At 39.9% G+C, this 9,747-nt stretch overlaps 2 protein-coding genes across 2 annotated transcripts; both read right to left on the bottom strand.

Moving 5' to 3' along the window:
• Positions 1-737: 737 nt before the first annotated feature.
• Positions 738-1,636, bottom strand: LOC138903916 (uncharacterized). The gene is made up of 2 exons (XM_070192491.1): positions 1,181-1,636; positions 738-1,112 (listed from the first exon to the last, which is right to left on the bottom strand). The coding sequence occupies exons 1-2, from the start codon at positions 1,634-1,636 to the stop codon at positions 738-740; spliced, it is 831 nt and encodes a 276-aa protein (XP_070048592.1).
• Positions 1,637-6,161: 4,525 nt separating this feature from the next.
• On the bottom strand, positions 6,162-9,303 carry LOC104098673 (tetraspanin-2). Its single transcript, XM_009605470.4, has 2 exons — positions 8,483-9,303; positions 6,162-6,608 (listed from the first exon to the last, which is right to left on the bottom strand). The coding sequence occupies exons 1-2, from the start codon at positions 8,978-8,980 to the stop codon at positions 6,297-6,299; spliced, it is 810 nt and encodes a 269-aa protein (XP_009603765.1). The 5' UTR covers positions 8,981-9,303; the 3' UTR covers positions 6,162-6,296.
• Positions 9,304-9,747: the final 444 nt, after the last annotated feature.

The following is a 9,747-nucleotide window of genomic DNA, read 5'->3' on the forward strand; positions in this document are numbered from 1 at the left end:
GCAGTTTTGGACATTCCCCTTGTTCTTGTATAACGGGATCATCATACTCTGCCTCCACTCTTCGAGCATCTTCTTCGTCCTAAAAATGACGTTAAACAGTCTAGCAAGCCATTCCACGCCCTCCTTACCCGCGCTCTTCCAGAATTCCACCGGGATCTCGTCCGGCCCAGTCGCTCTACCCCTACTCATCCTGCGCATAGCCCCTACAACCTCCCCCACTCGTATGCGTCTAGAGTACCCAAAATCTTGCTGCCGCTCTGAGTACTCCAACTCCCCCAACACAATGCCCTTATCTCTCTCTTCATTCAAGAGTTTATGGAAGTAAAACTGCCATCTCTGCCTAATTTGTGCCCTCTCCAATAAAACTCTTCCCTCCTCGTCTTCTATGCATCTCACTTGGTCCAGATCCTGGGCCTTCCGCTCCCTCACCTTTGCTAGCCTGTACAACTTCTTGTCCCAGCCTTTATCCCCAATTTCTTCGTATAAACGACTAAACTCTACGGTCTTAGTCGTAGTAACCGCCAACTTCGCCTCCTTCCTAAACTTCTTGTACCCCTCCCTGTTAGCACTCTTCTGACCCTCGTCTATACTCTCTACTAGCTTCAAATATGTCGCTTTCTTGGATTTCACTTTTCCTTGCACCTCTTTGTTCCACCACTTGTCCCTTTTATGGCCACCAGAAAAATCCTTTGAGACCCCTAACACCTCTCTCGCCGCCTCTTTAATACAATTTGCTGTCATGGACCACATACAACTCGCGTCCCCGTTACTCCTCCAGGCCCCCATAGCCAACAACTTGCTGTCATATACCACATACAACTCGTGTCCCCGCTACTCCTCCAGGCCCCCAGAGCCAGCAACTTCTCCCCCAACTCCTGGGCCTTGTCCTTAGTCAATGCACCCCACCTGACCCTAGGTATACCAAACAAAGCCCTCTTCTTCCTCGTCCACTTAATCTCCAAGTCCATAATCAAAAGCATATGTTGGGTCGTAAGATTCTCACTTAGGATGACCTTGCAATCCGTGCAAAGACCTCTATCACATTTTCGGAGAAGTAGATAGTCAATCTGGTTCTTGGCGGCCATACTCCGGAAAGTTATCAGGTGCTCTGCCTTCTTCGGGAAACATGAGTTAGCGATTACCAGCTCAAAAGCTTTAGCGTACTCCAGCAGTGAAGTACCTCCTTTGTTTCTATCTCCAAAATGAATCCACCATGTACACCGTCATATCCCCCAGGCGACCTCCCAATTTGGCCATTAAAATCACCCCCTATAATAAGCTTCTCGGTGGATGGTATACCTCGCACCAACCCATCCAAATCTTCCCTGAAGTGTCTTTTAACCTCCTCGCCCAAACCTACCTGAGGTGCGTAAACAACTACTAGCTCCCTTAGATCCTTATCAACTAAAATGCCTACCCCGTTCTTCCCTCTCACCCTCCATGAATACCACAACTTAAACCCATGAGTCTCCTGAGCCCTGTTCCCCACCCATCTAGTCTCCTGGACACAAGCTATGTTAATTTTTCTCCTATGGAGAATCTTTGCTAACTCTATAGACTTCCCCGTTAGAGTCCATATGTTCCATGACCCCACTCTCCACCAAGAAGGTGCCTTAGCCCCCTGCCACCCCCCCATGCCACCCCCCGCTCCCCCTGAGGACATGCCCTCACTCTATCATAGCTCGGCGCGGCTACTAGACCAGCACAAAGCTACAAGCATAATAGACTAAAAAGGAATAGGCTAAACAGAAACCTACCGGTACACAAGGTGCTAATAAGGGATCCGACTAAGCAGAGAAAAATTATGAATTAGTTATACACTAAAGTAATAGACAGAGATAGATAAAAGCCGACAAGTCTAGCTAAATCTAATTTAAACAAGGTACCGTAGCTGTCCAAGATACACGAAAGCAAAACGAGAAAAAATAACAATAAAAATATCAATACCACGAGTACCAGATATAGAACGAAAAAACCTGGAGCAAGTTTTCCTGAAGCGTGTCGGATCTGCTCAAGAGCACTGACAAGTCCTGCTGCGTCCCGCCGGAAAGCTGTTCGGAAGTTGCCGGAATTTATGAAACTTGTCGAAAATCTGAACACACCGGGAAATAGTCTGCCCTCGCCGGGAAGAAGTTGCACCTGTCCAAAGAAACAGACGCACCCACACACACAAAAAAGAGGGGGAGAGAGAAAGGAAAAGAGAGAGAGAAAGAGAGGGGGGAAGAAGAAGATGGAGCAGGGGCCGCCGGAAAAAGCAAAACTAGAAGGGTCATCGGAGTTGCAGCAACTCACTTGGAACACGCACGTCCCGACTACGGCAGCGAGAACGGAAAATAAAGGAAAGAAGAGAGAGAGAGAGAGAGAGAGAGAGAGAGAGAGAGAGAAAGAAAGAAGACAAGAAGAAGGAGAGAGAAAGAGAAAGAGAGAGAGAGAGAGAGAGAGAGAGAGGCTGAAGAGAGAGAAATGGACTTACCTGTAACAGCACCTGCGGCGGCGGCGGCAAAGCAGCAAATGCCGGAGTGTCGCTACTGGGGTGCTACTGGAGGTTACCGTTAAAGTCTTTTTTTTCGAAAATAGAGAACATAAGACATATTGCAACTCTTTCAGTAAATTGAATCATTTAAGCAACACAAGAATGAAGTGGAGAATCTATTGAATAAAAAGATCAAAATGATTAGAAGTTATAAGGGTAGAGAATATGAATCTCCGTTTGTCGAAATATATTCGGAATATGGAATTATCCATCAAACTACTGCCCCCAACACACCTCAATCCAATGGAATTGCGAAAAGAAAAAATCGTACATTAAAGAAAATGATGAATTCTTTATTAATAAGTTCCGGATTACCGCAGAGTTTGGGGGGAAGGCTATCCTTACAGCTAACCGAATACTCAATAGAGTACCCCACAATAAAGCGCAATCTATTCCATATGAAAAATGGAAAGAAAGAAAACTTAACTTGAAGTATTTCAAAGTGTGGGGGTGTTTAGCAAAGGTACAAGTACCTTTAACCAAAAGGGTAAAAGTTAGACCAAAAACTGTGGATTGTGTTTTCATTGGATATGTTACAAACAGTAAAGCATGTCGGTTTTTGGTTCATAAATCATTCATGTTAATACGTTAATTGAAGAAGATAATGCTGAATTCTTTGAAAGCATTTATCCGTATAAAACTGAATGCAAGTCGTTAAGTGAAAGATCTAAATGACCACGGGAAGAACCAAAGTAAAATACTCCAAGTAAAGAAGATCCAAGGCGTAGTAAACGTCAAAGAACATCTACTTCCTTTGGACCATATTTTATGACATTCTTGCTTGAAAATGAGCCTCAAACTTTCAAAGCAGTTATGTCATCTTCTGATTCAGCATTTTGGAAAGAGGTAGTCAATAGTGAGATTCAATCAATTTTGGATAACCATACATAGGAATTTGTTGATCTTCCTCCAGAAAATAAGTCTTTAGGTTCGAAATGGATCTTTAAACGGAAAATAAAAGATGATGGCACTATTGACAAATATAAGGCAAGACTTGTTGTCAAAGGTTATAGACAAAAGGAAGATCTTGATTACTTTGACACTTACTCTCCAATAACGAGGATAACATATATTAGGGTATTAGTGGCACTGGCGGTCGTGTATGGTCTTGAAATCCATCAAATGGATGTTAAAACAACTTTCTTAAATGGAGAATTGGAGGAAGAGATTTACATGGAACAACCTAAGGGTTTTGTGATTTCGGGTAAAGAAAAGAAAGTGTGCAAACTGGTTATGTCGCTTTATGGACTTAAACAAGCACCCAAACAATGGTGCAAAATTTGACCAAACAATGTTGGCAAATGGGTTTAAAATCAACGAGTGTGACAAATGTGTTCACATTAAAAACACTCCAGGTCATGGAGTAATTGTTTGTTTATATGTTGATGACATGTTGATAATGAACAAAAATATGGCAGATATAAATGCTACTAAGCGCATGTTGGCTAGCAAATTTGACATGAAAGACTTAGAAGTTGCTAATGTGATCTTAGGAATCAGAATTCACAAGACTCCACAAGGTATAGTATTATCACATTCTCACTACATTGAAAAACTACTTGACAAGTTCAAGTATTTGGATTTCAAGATTGTCAAGACTCCAATTGACGTGAGTTATGCACTTCAAAAGAATGAAGGTAAAAGTGACTCACAACTGGACTATGCAAGAGTATTGAGAAGTTTGATGTATATATGAATTGTACGCAACCAGATATAGCATGTGCTATTAGCAAACCGAGTCGATTTACAACTAATCCCAATCAAATGCATTTGAAGGCAATGAAACGAGTTTTGGGGTATCTGAAACATACCCAAAATTATGCTTTGCATTATAACAAATATCCCTCCGTGATCGAGGGATATAGTGATACAAATTAGATCACCGGATCATCTGAAGTTAAATCCACGAGTGGATATGTTTTCACAATTGGGGGTGGAGCAGTGTCTTGGAAATCATCCAAACAAACATGCATCACCCGTTCTACAATAGAATCTGAATTCATAGCTTTAGACAAGGCTGGTGAAGAAGTTGAATGGCTCCAAAATTTCTTGGAAGATATTCCATTTTGGCCCAAACCTTTGACACATATATGTATACATTGTGATAGTCAAGCGGCAATAGGCATGGCAGAGAGCGTTATGTATAACGAAAAATCTCACCACATTCGACGGAGACACAATACCGCTAGACAACTACTCCCTAGTGGTGTTATCACGATTGACTACGTAAAGTCAAGAGATAACGTGTCGGATCCACTTACAAAAGGCATATCTAGAGAGGCAGTTGAAAGATCATCGAAGGGAATGGGGTTAAGGCCTAGGACAAGTCATCATGGCAGTAACTCTACCTAGCAGACTGGAGATCCCAAAAGTTAGTCTCAAAGAGATCAAACAAAGTTATGAATGACGGTTCAACATTGTCAAATAACTCAACCCATTCTCGTGATGAAGACAATGTTAAGAAATCAGGGTAAAACATTAAGGCTTTTTGATGAATCAATAAAGCTTAAAGCTTTTTAATGATTTGCTAAGTCTGGCAGGAAATGTTCAGATAGTGTGTCTATAGGATTACACGATTAGAAATCACCTATGTGAGTGTGAAGTGTAAGCCGCTTCAAGGGGAATGAAAGTAAAGGCCCATTCTCTAAGCACACATGAAACCAGGCGATGTTCATGGCTGAAACGAATACAACCGTGAGAACCATAGATGGTTAAGGGTTGATTGTTTGACTTATGTTGTCTAGGTATACAACAAAACTCGACGGTTCAAAGATATCAAATCTACCGATTGACTGAATATATCCGAAATAAGTTCACTACGGAAAGTTCAAAGGGAAACCTACTTATCTAGAAGCAATTAATCATTGTATGTAAATCACACATTCGTACGTGCATTCCTTTGTCTTATAGCCATTCCCCCTTCATGTGGGGGATTGTTGGGATTAAAAGATTAGTGAATGGGAAATTGAGGAAAGAAAGTGGAGGGAAAGTGAGCTCCCTTTTGCTTTGGAAAGAACAAAGTGTCCCTCATTGGTGGTGGAAAGAAATGTGAATGTGCTTATATTGAGAAAGCATTTCTCTTAGTGTTAAATGAGTTGGAAAGAAAGTAAATCTCACAACGCCATCGCTCGCTCGCTCGACAATCAGATTTGGATTCGAATTCGGTCAAAGATCGATTGATTGATTAATCTTTTTGGACAAAATTTCTTTCAATTATTTAATTAATTAACAAAAATTCAAGCCAAAATAACCCAGGACCTACAACACGACCCGGTCCAGTTCTTTCCTAGATTATTTTAAATCCTTTTCCTGGAATATTCTACACGTGAAATATTCACACCTGTTTCATACAGTGCCAGAAAATGGCTATAAATATGACTTGATCCCAGAATCTTTCCTTACGAGATTTTCTGATCCTTTCTTCTGCACAAAATTTTCCATTATGTTTTACAACCATTGAGTGGTTCGCAGTTCATCAGAGTTTTTGGTACCAATACACTAGTGAGTTAAATCGTTCTATCCTGGGAGGATAATATTCCAGCACCTCGGGTACTTGAGGGAAATAATTTCCTTAAGGACACATTGTGCATTCAGTGAGCTCGATTTATTCTGAAATTATTTTCAGATATTATTTCGATATTCTGTTGTTGCTAACTTTCTATTTCTATTTTATGTTTCAGAAAGTTTATTGTTTCATTATTCATTATAGTAATAATGATTGGCTAACATTAAGAACAAAGAAGACAATATACAAAGAAAAAAATCAAGCCCAACCCTGTTTGTAACGTCGGAAAAGTTGTTCAGTTTGGGCGTTTCTGAATGCACAGCAGGCAATGAGATATACCCAAATGAGAACCACCACAGTTATGATGAGAATGACATTAACTTTCCTCCATTCTTTTCTGATATTTCCCAGCAAACCAGCTTTGCACGCATCACAGTTGTAGCACAGTTGGTTTGGGTCATTGTTCCAGATGGAGCAATCTGGGTCTGCTATTGTGTTTGTTGGGTTATTCCAGACCGTTGGGTTCATATACTGGTATCCACATATTGTTGGAGGTTTACAACATCCTGACTGCACAATTTGGAGAGAACAAAAAGCAAATGGTAAACAAAGAGAATATAAAGCTAAATATATTTGTAAACTACTAGTTGCATCATAACTTATGCTTACTAAACACTATCGACATTTATTGTGCTACCTAGTTGACATACTTGAAAAGAAAAAACGAGTTCAGATCGCCTTTAGATTAGACCCTGAATTCCTATAGTGTCTTGTGAAGCCAAAACTTGTCAATCCCAAACCCCTTCACGGAGTAAGATGATTGTTGAGGGGGAGGAGGATGGGGACCGTGCAAAGCCACTTTATGCTTGAGACACTAAAGGTCCCAAACAAACATATTAGATGCAGAAGCTAGCAACTACTATATACTAGTTAGTAACCTTCATTATCTTGTACTATGTATAGAAATAACAATATCTGAACTCCATGATTCCAGAGTGATTTCCTAGGGTAGTCAAGTACATTTGTCCACCTAACAAGTGGAAACCAGAAAGAGCGGTCACTACTAGTGTCGTCTATGGAAAAAGCAAATGCCAAGAGGCCCATAAATAGTTAGAGAGGTTCAAGATCACAGACCGGTAGTTCCTATATATTGCATACAGCCAATGGTCAGCTCTTCATTCATAGCACCATGATTAATGGACATGCTCTGTGCTAAAGAAAAAATCTTTTTGATCTAGGTTCAAATTAACTCGATCAATCCAAGCCCCTCCATCTTGGTCCTATCGGCATGAGATCGAAACAGGACTTAGGAAAATTTTTGTATTCCACACAAGACCTTAGCACACTTAAATCTCTCCAGTATGACAGCATACTGAAACAATAAGCTACAAGAATGCCAAGTCCTAAGTAAGATTCATACTATCTTTCGTGCAAATATGATTGCATTCAATTTGAACAAAAAGTTCTCAACAGACATTGATGTGGTGAATCTGTGTGAGCTATATAGGCTCATAGTGATTTCTTGTGACACAAGTAGTATAGAACCTAGAATTCATGGCATTTGGCACCGAGTATATGTTCTGATATTTTCAGATAGAATAATCTAGATATCCAGATTCATCAATCTACAACCTGGTAAATTCGACTAGTGGGCCAAAGTCAAGAATCATATTAGTTTGTCTCAGTATGGGCAATAATGCAGTTTTTGAACTCTATTAGGTTGACAAAACAACTAAATGTCTTCCAAACTATGGACTGATCCTTTCATTCACCAACAAGCTCTCATGGTAGGTCCCATCCCACCATAACAAGTTTGAATGTTGCAACACCTTTTTCATTTTTAATTAATTAACACATAAATAGATTAATATGCTCAGGTAATGGCGCAGTAATTAAAGTCAAATCTCCAATAAGTTACCATAAATTATGATTTCATCATAGTACATTTTAGTTCATGTCTTGCCCTTTATCTTTTGTTTTCTCCAGCTCTCTACAACCACCAAATACTTCTGTTTTATCTGCACTTTATTCATGCTCTTTTGACAAATGAGAAAAGTAATGATCCTGAGCGCCCCCCCCCCCCCCCCCCTTTTTTTTTTGGAGGGTAATCTCGTTGAAATATATCAACACAATAATCAGCAAAATTGTTACTTTCACTAATTATTTCTAGTTTTTTTTTTGTGTGTGTGTGTGTAAAATGATTGTTTTAACCTTCTTTCAATTACCTGGACATGCTAAAAATCCGTTCTAAGAGGAAAAGGAATGACTTGATGAGTCGAACTTTGCAATAATAAGATTGAGTTACTTAACAGCTATCTGCTAGTGAGCTATAAATTAATTCTCAATAAAAACCGTTCTAAATTAAAAAAACAGAGGAACGAAAATCTTACTCTGTTGGTGGGCTAAATTTGGAAAGGAAGAATAAAGGAAGAGGTGGAATATACCTGGATAGGGGAGAGATGAGCAGCGAAGAACTGATCAGCAGTAATAAACTCATTATTAAGCTTAGGACAAATATTAGAATCAGCCAAACAAGCCCTTATCTTCCCCCAATTATCAGAACTTGTAATATGATTCCTGAGCCAGGAAGAGAAACGAGCAAGCCTGTACTCACTGTAACCCCTACCGGGTACCAAATACGCGCCGTTGGGGCGCGTGACAACAAAGGCAAGAACTAAGAGGACAAGGAGAAGGATGATAAGAATGGCCATACACACCAAGTAGACACCCAAAAGTCCCTCTTTTTTCCAGTAAGCACCGACAAAACCAACTAAAGAAACTAGCATAACGGCGAGACCCATGAAAACAACGGGCCAACGGAGCCAGTGAATGCACTCGTTGTCTGGCTTAGAAGCAAGCCACGTGCCGGCGGCGATTATGGGGATAGAACACATGAACGCCACAAAGTTCAAAAAAGCTGTAATATTGTTGCTTAGAGACATGGCTGGCCTCGAGATATTTTAGTTTCCCTCTTCTGGTGAATTGGTTGGGGAGAGTGAAAACAAGTGTTTCTAATTCTTGTTTTTGTAATTTGGAGACTCTGTAGTTTAGCTTCAAAGGAGTTCGTTAATTAAAGTGTAGTAAGAAGTGTGTGACAGTTCTGGAAGGAAATGCAGCGGAGGCCACGCGTACTTTCTACAAGTAGCAGTGACCAGAGAGCAGCGAGCGAGGACACTGATAAATTCACAAAAGTGGGAAATTTAATTTAAGCCCCCCTACAATATCATAATTACAAATATGAACATATTGTGCTCTTTCTATATCCACACACAATTGCTATACACAAGATTTTATACATATTTGTACCTTGTCGGCTAAAACAACTCAATGATATTCGGGTGAAATTTAAAAATAGTTAGATTTATAAGTGGTAATTGAAAAATAGTCATAATTTTAAAAGTAATTGAAATTTAGCCACTTTTCATATAAAGATAAATCTGAACGAAAACATTGTTCAAATTCCGGAAAATATTCCAGCATAATATACTGGAATTCGAATTTTTTACATGTGAACTTCCAGTATATTATGCTGGAACTCCAGTATATTATGATGGAACTCCAGTATATCTGGAACTCTATCATAATATACTGGAGCTCCAGCATATACTGGTCCAGCATAATATGCTGAAAGTTCATACACATGTGCTCCAATCTCCAGTATATTATGCTGGAACTTTCCATGTGCTGGAGTTCCAGTATAATATGTTGG

Source organism: Nicotiana tomentosiformis, unplaced genomic scaffold (assembly GCF_000390325.3).
Source record: "Nicotiana tomentosiformis unplaced genomic scaffold, ASM39032v3 Un00156, whole genome shotgun sequence".
In the NCBI taxonomy this organism is placed as follows: Eukaryota; Viridiplantae; Streptophyta; class Magnoliopsida; order Solanales; family Solanaceae; genus Nicotiana; species Nicotiana tomentosiformis.

What these genes read in the sequence shown, in the direction of transcription:
- LOC138903916 (XM_070192491.1), bottom strand. Translation starts at nt 1,636, where the DNA reads ATGGGGGGGTGGCAGGGGGCTAAGGCACCTTCTTGGTGGAGAGTGGGG. An exon ending in TGGAGATAGAAACAAAGGAG is followed by an intron (nt 1,113 to 1,180) that starts GTACTTCACTGC and finishes TTCCCGAAGAAG; the next exon opens with GCAGAGCACCTGATAACTTT.
- LOC104098673 (XM_009605470.4), bottom strand. Translation starts at nt 8,980, where the DNA reads ATGTCTCTAAGCAACAATATTACAGCTTTTTTGAACTTTGTGGCGTTC. An exon ending in CTCATCTCTCCCCTATCCAG is followed by an intron (nt 6,609 to 8,482) that starts GTATATTCCACC and finishes CAAATTGTGCAG; the next exon opens with TCAGGATGTTGTAAACCTCC.